At 36.8% G+C, this 13477-nt stretch overlaps 1 protein-coding gene across 1 annotated transcript; it reads right to left on the reverse strand.

The window, feature by feature from the left end:
* Nucleotides 1-986: 986 nt before the first annotated feature.
* LOC141333943 (polyunsaturated fatty acid 5-lipoxygenase-like) lies at nucleotides 987-13027 on the reverse strand. Its single transcript, XM_073839094.1, has 14 exons — nucleotides 12878-13027; nucleotides 8856-9060; nucleotides 8685-8757; nucleotides 8437-8559; nucleotides 8131-8237; nucleotides 7851-8032; nucleotides 7556-7702; nucleotides 7251-7460; nucleotides 6115-6201; nucleotides 1996-2174; nucleotides 1803-1927; nucleotides 1603-1703; nucleotides 1341-1511; nucleotides 987-1250 (listed from the first exon to the last, which is right to left on the reverse strand). The coding sequence occupies exons 1-14, from the start codon at nucleotides 13025-13027 to the stop codon at nucleotides 1071-1073; spliced, it is 2040 nt and encodes a 679-aa protein (XP_073695195.1). The 3' UTR covers nucleotides 987-1070.
* Nucleotides 13028-13477: the final 450 nt, after the last annotated feature.

A 13477-nucleotide genomic window follows, 5' to 3' on the forward strand; every position in this document is an offset into this window, starting at 1 on the left:
GCAGGTCTTAAAAAGCCTTTAAATTTTATTTTTAAAATACTACATATAATATTAATTATATATTTTAAATTATACAATTTGAATACTGAATGTTGACTATTTATATGGGGCAATGTTATATGCAATCTAGAGACAGTTGTTTTTTAATAGCACAATAACATCTGATTTAAAATTTAGAACTCATGTATGTGAATATGTAATTTACCACAGTGCTGGAAAATCTTGAAAATGCACCTTGAAAGTGCTTGAAAAGTGCTTGAATTGTACTTTGGAAAAGGTGTAAGAACCCAAGAGCAGAAAGTGGAAAACAAAGTGATGGTAAAAAAAAAGACAAGTTTATTGAATATCTTAGCTGTATGTTTCAATGCGCTGACTTCATTTAATCAGTACAAATCCAACATGTGTTATGTTATGAAGCCCCACTATTACAGGATTAAACAACAATGGCAATGAAATAATACTATGTAATATAAAAAACATAAATGATGTATAATAAAATTAAGAATAAATGATTAATGTAATAAAATGAAGGTAACACTTTTTAGTTTAGGGACCAATTCTCACTATTAACTAGTTGCTTACTAGCATGCCTATTATTATCATATTAGCCGTTTTATTAGTAGTTATAAAGCACATATTCTACATCATCCTACCCAATACCTAAACTATTAATACAAAGCAAATTAGGACTTTATTGTAGTTTGTTAATAGCCAGAAATGGACCTTAAAAAAAAAATAAAGTGTCCAAAATGAATACATGATAAAATGACCAAATCCATAAATAAATCACATTTCAATTACTACGAATGCTGACTGACCATTTATTTATTTTTATTTTGTAAAGACATTTTTTTTTTTTTTTTATAATTTGTATTATTATTTTATTTTTAACCCAGATTACATTTTCATGAAAATTCTTACAGTTGAAGGGCAATGCTTTTATGTTGTGTTGTGGATCCAAATAGTTCAGTTAAAAACATGCCAAGCTTTTCTACATATTTTCTTTAGATGTTGAGCATATACTGGTTAAAATCAAATGTGGCTTGGAAATGTTTCTCACAGATCTTCTCTTAGATGGCCACACTGTTAGGGATTTGGTCTGGAGACAGATACAAATAGGGCAGTTTTAATTTTTCATTTCGCCTCTTGATGATCTTGGTCACTTCAAGTAATTTCTTGCGGAAAGCCTTAGTGGCTTCTGTGACTGATTGTTCAGTGAGTTGCTTATCTGGATACATGCCTAAAAACAGCTGGGGAAAAGATTTGGACAAAATAAAAAAATTTTCAGCAGTTTTGTGGTAAGTATATTCAAACTAGTTATGAATGATCAGTCTTCAAACCTCTTTCTCCTGGAACTGACTGAGAGCCCAAACTGCTCCTAGATGCCAACTGGAACGTCCACGGTCTGGCAGACTCTCCATGATGTACTTCATATCCACCTGGCCCTTCTGTGTGGGAGGAGGCTTCCGCATGGTGGAAGGACAATTAGGGATCCAGGCAAACCAGTCAAACTGGAACACAGTACAGACACACAGACATCCGCTTATAGATACTAATCCAAACATAGTTTATATTCATCCATTTAAGCATGTCTAATCTCACCTGTCCAAAGTTGACAGCAGCATGTTGTGCTGAAGCTGTGAAAATCACAACAGTCAGGTACTCGACCAACTCCTCCCGAGTTTTCAGGGAATTTGGAAACTCTGTAAACATTGGCAACAATTTTACCTCTTTTATGCAATTAGAGGTGCTTGCACAGATATAAACACACTTACATTTTAGTAAATTTATCCTGTACTCACCAGAATCCTTGCCACAATTCTTCATACCAGAGAAACAAACATCTTGAACAAATGCCTGGATCTCCACATCCTCCTGAACTGTCTCATCACTGCCATAGTAGATCCCGACCACATCAGAAACAAAACTGGGGGAAAACCAAATTCGAATATGCATCAGCAAATTCAAAAATAAATCCCAGTGTAAAACACTTACCTTTCCACTGCCTCCCAGACCATCATGCCATCATCTCTGTAGTAGTAGTTGGGCAGATCTTCCTTGTTGTCCACTCCTCGAGCTTTCATGGCCTCAGGGAAGCACAGGGACTTGTAGGTTAAAGTTTCCATGGCCTTTTGAATCACTTCAACAATTCCAATTCCACCGGTGCCATTAGTCTGCAAGTAGAAGAACACCAGATTTTTTTTAAGTAAAAAGGAGAGTCATCGGGAGTTTGCGCGTGACTTACAAAACGTTGCTGGTATTGTGCTATCAAGGTCAGTGACTTTGAAGGGTTGTGCAACCTAATTATTTTGGAACAATTTAGAAATTCTGTGTTGCAGTATACAGTATGTTAGTGAGCAAAAAAGCACAGACAGCAACCAAAGCAGCAATGCTTGCAGACGTTTGTGTTACTGCACAGACACATCTCTAATCAAAATAAGCACCAGTGAAGTTATAATATTAATGTGTCTGACATTGTTGCATGCCAGAGTAAGGGATTCCGGTCTGAAAATAGAGGTAATGGTTTGCATGACTGGGATAGATTTTGTCAATATTGTCATAATTGAAATCATTAGAAGTCTGACTGTTGCTTAAACGTGCTTCAGTTAAAGGTACAGGTTTATCATTACCTCTGTGTATGTCTGATATGAGCACTTCGGTACAAATTAGAAACCCATGTTCTGGAGTGTTGGACTCATACCAACCTTTCATTAGAACAGGGTTGTACCAAAAATGTTGAGAGACACAGGAGCATTTGATTCCTTTATCCTGGCTGAAGCATTTGCCTTTTCTTTGGCGTCTGAATTGGGTAGTTTAGTGCCAGTTCAGGGTATGGGGTTGAATGGTTTTGCATGTACCATTACATAAAGTGATGGTTGACTGTGATTTGCTTTAAGACGAAGCTGCACTGGCTGTGCGTGGGGCATTGCCAATTGAAGGAGCGGCCGTTATTCTTGGTAACAAACTAGCAGATAATCAGGTTTGGTCTGATATCTGTGGCAGTGGAGCAAAAAACAAAAAAGTTTTTACCACCTGTGTAGTAATGCACGCTATGTCACCTAGATTGAAGTCTGATGTAAAAATGGCCTAACTACCAGGTCTGTGTTTCGTGCACTCTGCCAGTTTATTTAAATGTTTGGTATCCCAAAGGTCGTTTAATCAGATCAAGGATCAAATTTCTCCTCTCGTGTTTGGTCAGGTTTTAAAACAACTTTGTGTACGTCATGTCCAAGTCTCAGCCTATCATTCTCAGAGTCAAGGGGTGTTACAACTAGGGGTGGGAATCTTCAGGCACTTCACGATCTGATCTGATTCCGATTCTGGGAGTCACGATCCGATTCCAAAGCGATTCTTGATCTACATTTTTTCCCCAATTAATTCTTCTGCTGTGCAAATACAACTTTACAATTTTAAAAACATGTAAAATTGCAGTTTCTATGCTTTTTGTTTATAGTTGAAATCTCTGTAAAAGTAGGTGTGTCAATCTTCACTGGTTTCAAGATTCAATTTAATTTATTTACTGTTTTCATTATCAACTAAATATCATGATGCTCACATTCTTAGTTTTCAATAATACTGCACATGGCTACATTTTCATGTTTTATATCAAATTTATTTTGTGCCAATTTTACTTTATTTTTTTAATTATATAAGCAAGGTACTTTTTAAAACAATTACTTATTTAAAATGAGTGTTCTTTAGGTATCTTAAAGTTTACAGACAATAGTTTTTCTTTTTTCCTCAGCATTACTGCCGTTTTATTATTACTGATGAGATCATAGACGGGCAGCTTTAACAAACTAATGTACAGCAGTGGCGAACTGTGACTTTTTTTTGTGTGTGTGTGTGCTAAAACTGTGCTAAAACCACCAGTAATACCAAAAATAACAATATCTTTAGATTATTTAGAAACCAATAAAATCAGAGACAAAATCATATTTTAATATTTCCTCTTTTTCCTGTTTATTATTATTATTTTAAAAAATTATAGACATCGGACAGCTTACCCCGTGAATGAAATCATGCGCATGACAGTAAAACAGAGAATGCGCATCAATTCGAGAAAGATGCGGAGAATCTGCTTGCCCGGAAGATTCTATCTCAAATAAGGGATCAACTTATAAGCATGTGTATATTATTTAACACGTGAACGCAGTCTCTCTGACAGCCTGGGTATGCGGAGCATTAGCAGCTTATATGGACGGAACGCCACTGTTGCACAGATCTATTTCGATATATCAGATGTTTTGTCCTGCTCTGAAAACATAACTGACTGTATGTACAATTTCGTTTAAAACTATTCGAAAACACAAGTGCATTTAACCGCATCTGCAATCGAGCTTTAGGACGAACAAACACACAGCGCACGCGAAAGTCTGTCAGTGCATCTAATAGTACTGCATTCCAGACGGCATAAATGAAAGCATAACTTAAGTAAAACACGGCGGGTGGAAGCACACAATGTCAAGCAGTGCGCACGAGTCTCACAGTGCAAATTCTGTGCAATGAAGCTGGCAGCGTCTCTAGCGCGCACACATGCCATATGCGAAAAAAAAAAAACAAGCTCAGAATCGATTCTGAAATATTAGGAATCTATTCAGAATCGTTGAAGAGAGAATCGCGATGCATCGGAGAATCGATTTTTTTAGCGTCTAGTTACAACGCTTCCCACAATCGTTAAAATCCCTGTTACTGCACCGAGCGTCCTCCCACTGACTGGGAGGAGGGCACTTCCTGGTTAATGCTTGTAGCTAGAAGGCCCCGAATGAGCTTGTGTTTGCGCATGAAGTGCGTGGTCCATTGGGAGCATTGGTAGGTAATTGGAAAGATGTGTAACCTCCTGATTGTTAATAGATTTTGACATCGCCCTTTTATAGCTGGGGTGCTAACAAAAGAAAAACCATTGTCTCAGGAGAAAATGAAATCGTGGTTTGACAGACATACTGCGCGATGCACGTTTAGCCCAGGTGACCAGGTAATGGCTCTGTTTCCCTTGGTTAGTTCTTCACTTCAGGTGAAGTTTTCAGGCCCCTATATGGTTGTGAAGCAGGTGTCTGAGCAAAACTATATAATTTCAACAGCTTAACGTAGAAAGAGCACACAGTTCTGTCACAATAATTTGTTAAAACCTAATTTTGCTTGTGTGCTTCAGTCTTCTGCGTGTAAATCATGCTCATGCGGCATGTGTCGCTGACTCAGTAGCTCCAGTTTAATCTGATTGTATAGACATTGAAAATGCATTGGATGAGGTAGAACAAATGTATTTAGACTGTTTTAAAAACTCAAAGAATTTGGCTAACTTGGAAAAATTGTTTATTTTTTGTTTCTCCTACATGCACTTATCTGATAGAGAATGGATGATTGCATCAATCAGGTGGGACCTGCGAAGCTGTGCTTGTGAAATTGCTGCGTTCATTACTCCAAAAGGGTTGTACTTATTTAAGATCATGCCCTTCGGGCTTCAAAACTCACCTGCGTTCTTCCAGCATCTCAAGACTTGCATAATAGGTGATATGCCGGGTTGCACTGTGTATCTTGACAATGTAGTCGATTTGTTATATTTTGATTAAATCCCCTTTGAGCCGGGTTATGACAGAAGACAAAAATCTCCATGTAAAAAAAACTTAAAATTTGAAGCTTGGAAGAACAGACTAAATTTAGTTTCATTTTAAAGAAGACCCTTGGCAGATTATTGTAAACTGTATATAGTATATATGTATATATCACTTTTTTTAGGACACACATACAAACCACACTCAGCCATACTATCACAATTATAGCTGCATAATTGAACCAATTAGCGCCAACAGAATGAAAGCCTATTAGCAATGACTGTATCATTTTAATTGGTAAATGGCCCTAGGATTAAAAATGTAAGTTTAAATGATCCTGATTGTAACTATTTTGTGTACCTAATGTAAAATAAATAATATAGAAAAATAAAGCAAATACAGGTGACATATTAAAATTACAAAAAAATACACTCTAGTCCCGAAATGTATGCAGTTGGCATTAACACTGGCAAAATTATTACAAAAATTATAATATTAATACAATTAATGAAGCCATCAGAGATAAACATGAATGCAAAATTGTTTTCAGGGTTAAAGATACCTTATCAAAGAGCCCAGATTTACAGATGAGTTTTTCACGAGCTGCAGTGTTGATGGCAATGGTGAAACGGACATGAGGTATCAGCAACTGTAAGGAGAAAATGAAACATTTAAAAAAAACAGTAAACCATTCTAGGCCACTATGCAACATTGTCACACAAGACATATGTTCTACCTGCTCAATATATTATTGTGGTTTTATATATATTTGGGGTTTTATAGGTATTAATGTGTTCTTAGGTCTTTAAATGGTCTTGGGTTCTGACTGACCATATGACAGGAAATAGGAAATATACACCATAAAGGAAGTAGCATGGCAAACAAACTGGCTGGGACTGATTTTTAGTATTGAACTGAAGAACTCTTTGCTTTTTACACCCTAGGTTTTTTAGTTTTGTTGTGTTGTTTTAAGTTCTATATGGAAATTGTAAGTACACTTCATGTATTCACTTCATAACTGTTGTACATGAGTCTTTTAACACTCCTTACCTCACAGTTTTAATCTGACCCTATTTTTACAATTGTAACATCTACCAATAATGCCAATCGTTACAAACTAATTTAGTTTTTCTACCACAGGTAAGGGGAGTTGTGCCAAAATCAACATAACAAAATAACTTTTTGCTTCTAAAGCAAGAGCAATAACAAAGGACACCAATGTTCAATGATAAAGGTAAAAAAACGATGTCAGACGATTGAGTTTTTCGCCATACCCTACCTTTTTGAGCCAAAGTACCCAGACATAGAGTTAACTGCATGTAGCGTTTCCGATGTTATCCAATGTCCAAAATTATAGGAATATTTTTATCCTGGAATAAACTAATCCTTTAAGACGAGCTTTCTCTTAACATTAAGAGAATTAAGGTTCATTCTAGTTAACTATCACAAACTTAGTAAATCAACTTGCGCGATTCATTCAAAAACTCGCCTCCCGTAAACTTTGTGTCTCAAGGGGAAATTCCTACAAATGCATACGTAATAAGGTTAATGGCCTTTTTGTCACTAATGTTTCACTGCATGTCTTTGGTAAACCCTGACAGTATTTTTTTAACATCAAAAGAGTGTTTGCACTGGTGCATAGCGTTAGTAAATCTGCCCCTTAATTTCATTGCATTGAAAGCATTAGAGGATAGTTACCTTGTATACGGGATGGATTGCAGGGAGCTGTCTGTACATGGCTATGGCGAAAACCTCAGATATCAGATGTGTCCTGAGAAGGTGTGTGACCAGCTGGTGTACACTGAAGTCGGAGCACCTTACCCACATCTTGGCTAGCATCCAGTCGTACTCATTATCACTTGGGAGAAAGACTGTGTTCCCCACTCCTGCAGTGGTCTGACGACTGAGCTGTATCATATAGCAAAGTAAGCTCAAACTGAGTATTTGGTAAAATCTATAACATTCAGTATAAGCAACAACTAGAAAATTATTTCTACAGGCACCTGAATAGCAATTGGGACGATTTCATTGTGGCTGTTCTTGTAGAGCAGGCAGAAGGGAGCAGCCAAATACTGCTTGGTATTTGGGTCTGTGTCATTGGCTTGCACTCCCTCCAGTATCGCATAGTCTGCTAGGTAGATGTTTCCTGCCTGTAGTGGAGAGGTATTTAGTGTTGGAGAATGTTTATTCCATTCTATATAATTCATTCACATCCAGAATTGACCACTGTTCTTTAACTCATGCGAGTGTCTCCAGAGAACCCCAAAAAAATATGAAAAATATTAAATTTTTTCCGACCTTTAACTCCTCTTGTAGTGTGAGACCTCTTTCCAGGGAGCCCTTCACCATTCCATGTGTGACTGCAAACTTGTCTGGAAGATTCATGCACTTCCTGATCATCACAGGATTGGGACCATTCAAAAACTGATAGCCAAATAAGTAGTCCTTATTCCAGTTCTGCATCAGTTCTGCATTTATGTCTGTCAAAGGGAATAATAAAGTGAGTTTAGGAGCATTCTCGTAATAATTTATACTCAGTCAGTGGAACGTAAATAAAAGAACAAGAAACGATTCAAACCTGACAGAGAGTCCTTGATTTTCACAAATATCTTTTCAAAATCTGCAATATCTTTCCAAGAGGACCGGAACAAGTCCATAAATTTATTAAGACCAAGATTCTTAATCCTGAAAGAGAAAATCATGGCAAGAAAAATACAGGTGAATGCTTACAATCAGATTTCCAGTGTCTTTAATTTCAGCTATGCTTGTTTGTCTATTTATTTTGAGATATGTCCTAACAACATTCAAACGGTGTCACAGGAAATTTAAATATAATCTATGCGTACTTGTTGGAGATGCATGCAAAGGTATGAACACAACCTACGCTTTAATGTAATTGAGCTTGAAGTCCACAGATTTTGCCGTTTCAAAACGAATGTTTAAAGGAAGGTCATCGGTTGAATCGGCATCGATGCTCATGGGGAAACCAGGGCTCCATTCCTTCCACCTTCCAGAAACGACCAAATTAATCTTTAAGTTATTTTAGTGTACAAACTTCATAAACATGATTTGTTTTGTCTGGTTCATTTTCAGCATTATATGATTAAATATTTGTTAACTATGGAATCAAACCTGAACAGTAGTTGTCTGGATTTCAGTTCCTTGCTTCTGTACTCTTTCAAATTATCATCCTGAGGCAATCGATCTAAACAAACATGCGTATATACACAGACACATAAACACGAGTATTTATGACATGCTTCATTCAGTGCCAGATAGTGAACAGATTGAAACAGGACTCACCCTTGCCATCTCGAAGAAACACTTCCTTTTCATTTTCCTTCCCTATCCAGCAATAACAGGGGAACTCAAAGCTGTCTCCAGAGGGTGTCGTCACACTGATGCTTCTGCAGTACCAATGGTCATCTAACAAGATTTTCTCCTTCTCAAGTTTCACCAGGACTATGTCTCCAAGGATCTCCTTCACACTGATGTCAACAGATTCCACCTTTAACAACAAATTTTGTTAGGCATAACTGAATCACACAGGTTGTGTGTGCAAAAATGACTTGCTAAAACATGTTCATTTTGTTAAATGTAATTATATGACATAATGCATGCTTTCTATTGAGGAAACAAAAGTGTTTGATGACACATAATTAAATCAGATTATATGTATGCACACACACACACACACACACACACACACACACACACACACACACAAGTAAAAGATTGGAAAAATAATATGACTCAAATAAGAGTAAATAAATAGCTTGGTGAAAAACTGTGTTTTAAGATGGTCAGTATTCAGGTATAAAAACTGTACTAAACATATAAGGAAAGGAAAAAAGGAAGGAAATGCTGACCCATACTAGGAATTTGTGCTCTGCATTTAACCCATCCAATTGCACACACACAGTAGTGAACACACACACACACCGTGAACACACACCCGGAGCAGTGGGCAGCCATTGCTGCGGCGCCCGGGGAGCAGTTGGGGGATCGGTGCCTTGCTCAAGGGACTCACCTCAGCCGTGGTATTGAGGGTGGAGAGAGTGCTGTACATTCACTCCCCCCACCTACAATCCCTGCCGGACCTGAGAATCGAACCTGCAACCTTTGGATTACAAGTCCAACTCTCTAACCATTAGGCCATGGCTGCCCCCAATACAAATATAGTTGCAAAAGTTATTCAGGCAAGAACAGCGGGTCAATTTTTGGTCTTTTGTTTGATTAATGTTATTATAGATGGCAGCGGGAATGTTTGGCTGCTGTCACTTTAGGAGTAGCACAGATTCAATATATGTTACATGTGTTTTCTATCTGAACTGTTTATGTTTACATAAAAGAACACTCCACTTTTTTTTGGTAATAGGCTCATTCTCCAGCTCTCCCTGAGTTAATAAGTTGAGTTTTACCGTTTTGAAATCCATTCAGCCGTTCTCCTGTTCTGGCGATATCACTTTTAGCATAGCTTAGCATAGATCATTGAATCCTATGGGACCAATAGCATCGTGTTCAAAAATGACCAACGAGTTTCGATATTTGTCCTATTTAAAACTCGACTCTTCTGTAGTTATATTGTGTACTAAAACCGGCGGAAATGTAAAAATGCAATTTTCTAGGCCGATAAGATTAGGAACTACACTCCCATTCCGGCGTAATAGCCAAGGAAGTTTACTGGAAGTTTCTTATCGGCCTAGAAAATCACAGCTTTACATTTTCCGCCGGTTTTAGTACACAATATAGCTACAGAAAAGTCAAGTTTTAAATAGGACAAATATCGAAACTCGTTGGTCATTTTTGAACGCGATGCTAAATTGGTCTCATAGGATTCAATGATCTATGCTAAGCTATGCTAAAAGAGATATCGCCAGAACAGGAGAACGGCTGAATTTCAAAACAGTAAAACTCCACTTATTAACTCGGGGAGAGCTGGAGAATGAGCCTATTTCCAAAAAAAGTTTAAGACATAACTGACATTTAACAGGGACATTTTGTGTGTATTTGTCCTTTTAAATGCAAACTTAGTTTTCTCTGCTGCACGCATACTGTAAAGTGTGTGATACTGAGTCTTCTTGCGCTTATATGGTTTAAAGTAATGTTAATGGTTTGATAAGCAGAATCGAAATCACGGTTTATCCGTCAGTTAAATGCACATAAAAATGCATGCTTATTTATTACAATATTGTTAAAGCAACACTAAGTAACTTTTCCCTCAACGCTCCCTCTACAGGTTGGAAGCGGAATTGTCTGTTACCGCTGTCGTAAATAATTGAGATAGGGCCGATTGCAGAACGGCAGAACCATACGTCACAGCAGTGACACGGCAGCAGCGCCGCGGCAGCAGGCTCAGCCGGTAGTGGGCGGAGTCTCCAACTCAGATCTAAAGTGTGAACATAATTATCAGCTTATATTTTTTCTTTTCCTTTTCTTATTTTTAATGTTGTTTCTTTATAACGTGTTGTGTGCTATTTAAAAAATAATAATAATAAAATAATATAAATAATTTATTAATGATAAACACTACTTATCTTTGTGAAGTGTTTCAAAGCTGTTAATGTTAAGTCAGCATTTAATTTAAAGTTAACGTTTTTAATTGAAAAAATATATGTATATACATATTTATAAAAATATGTGTGTGTGTGTTCGCGCCTGTTTAAATTATATAGCCTATGTATTTAATTATATATAGGCTACGTGTGTGTAACATTTTTGTTGTCTTAAAAGATAAAAAGTATAAACTGAGTACAAAGCTTAAACAAAAAAACAAAACAAAACCTGAGCCATAGAACGTTTTTATTTATATAGTTAAACTAAATTTTTCATTGTACATAATACCATGTACTATACACTACGCATCATTAACTGGATTTTCCAAAAAATATTACAAAATCAAACAAATGTTATAGCACAGAAGGCACACATTTGACAACAATAATAACCACACATTACTCACTAAATTAGGTTAAACCTAAAATAAATAAATAAATAAAAACCTATTTAAACATGCAGTTAATCCTGAGGCATGTTTTGTCCACACACTCTTTAAGGAAAATGTCCCTATCAATATCATCCTTAAATACAAAGTGAAACACGAAGGACTCTTTGGCCAGCAGACTCTCATCATTTGTTTCTGCCATTCTAAAAGTTAACTATGTTGCTGCACATGAAATATAACGCGGATAACATTAAATATACATATATTTGGAATACTTTTTTAAACATACTACGATTTGAGACATACTTATTCTATTTGCGAATACCATTTAAGACATAGTTTGCGAATTGGGACCTGATTGGGCCGCAGCAGGAGACTCCGCCCACAACCGGCTGAGCCTGCTGCTGCCGTGTGACTGCTGTGACGTATGGTTCTGCTGTTCTGCTGTTCTGCAATCAGTCATTGTTGAAATAATTTAGCCTACCGTCGCGTCACATGCACATTAATTGTTTGGAGGCTATCCAGGACCGGCTTTGGAAATAACGATGTCCAGTGACAAGCTAGAGTATGTTGTATGACTTAATGAAAGTATGAAAACCTTTTGTGAAGCACGCCGTAAAGCAAGTCGCATTTGTAGTCTCATTTGAACTACAAAACCGCGACCCGACGACTCAAACTTACATAGTGCTGTTATGGCCGATAGAGGGTCGCAAAGCCAATACCAAAGTGCCGTTTCACCCTGTTATGAGTTGATGAACCACTGACACGAGTTGAGAAACATTATTTTAAGGTAAAAAATACTAATGTTGAGGTTATTTCAACTTTGTACTAAGTTTACTTCATTTAGTTTGACTGCACTAATAGGAGGGTGAGCTTAACCATTCAAATGAATCGTGTGCATGCATTTAAGACACTTACATTGTTCTTGCAAGACCTGCATCCATCTATCAACCGAGTTTTATATTTACTTAAACTGCTTTTAAATTTAAATTCAGAGCACAGATTTTTTTTACATTCAACTTAAATACTGATTGAACTGAACTGTTTGAACACAGCAACACCAGTGATTGTCTGTCAAAGCAAAGTGGAAGTTTTGCCCCCTGAGTCAGACTTGTCCGTTATTGCCTGAAGCGCAGGGCTCCACCTATGTAGTTTAAAAAGTGCCTGGCAAACGCCAGCTCGCCCCGTTTCTCCATCAATGCCTTTTTGTACTTTTAGTGAAAAATCCATGTAGCAAAGTACCACAATTTAATTAAATTCGAAAAGTAGAAAAATGTAAAAATGCACTCAAGTATTTGTTATACGTTTCTTTCCACTTCTGACATAAGTAAATAAATGAAATATTTAATGCTAAATTTGTAAGGTAAAAAACAATTCTTACCGATCCTCTTCCAAACTTTTTGACAACAGATTTGTCCAGTGGAGTTCTGTCACTGATTCCTTCTGTGCCCACCAGCGTCAGGTATATGTCATTGATTGTCTCAGCAAACTCCTGTTTGCCAGTGCTAACAGTCACCGTGTACGTGAACATCCTGCTCGTATGTGAGGACAAGCATAACAGACTCTCTTATTTCACTGCTGTTTTGAGGGTGTGGTCTATCTAACTTGTGATGATAACTGTGTGTTTTTTATTAAGAGATGATAGCACAACAATGTACACTAAAAAAAAAAGCTGTAAAATTTTATAAAAAAATATGGTAGCAATGTTTTACATTTTACAGTTTTCACTTAAATGTACAGGTAAATACCGTAATTTCAGATTTTTTTAAACTGATATAATGGTGATGTACCAACCTTTTGAAGCACTGAAATCTGTTTTGTACCTTTGTAATACACTGATAACCATCAAATGCAGGTGATGATGACAACATTACATGATGAACAAGCCGGTTTTAAATAAAAATATATATAGAAGGTGCACAGTGTCATTCACACAAACACTAAACACCATCATGGTAACACACATAAAACTGAAATAATG

This window comes from Garra rufa, chromosome 4 (genome assembly GCF_049309525.1).
Source record: "Garra rufa chromosome 4, GarRuf1.0, whole genome shotgun sequence".
Lineage (NCBI taxonomy): Eukaryota > Metazoa > Chordata > Actinopteri > Cypriniformes > Cyprinidae > Garra > Garra rufa.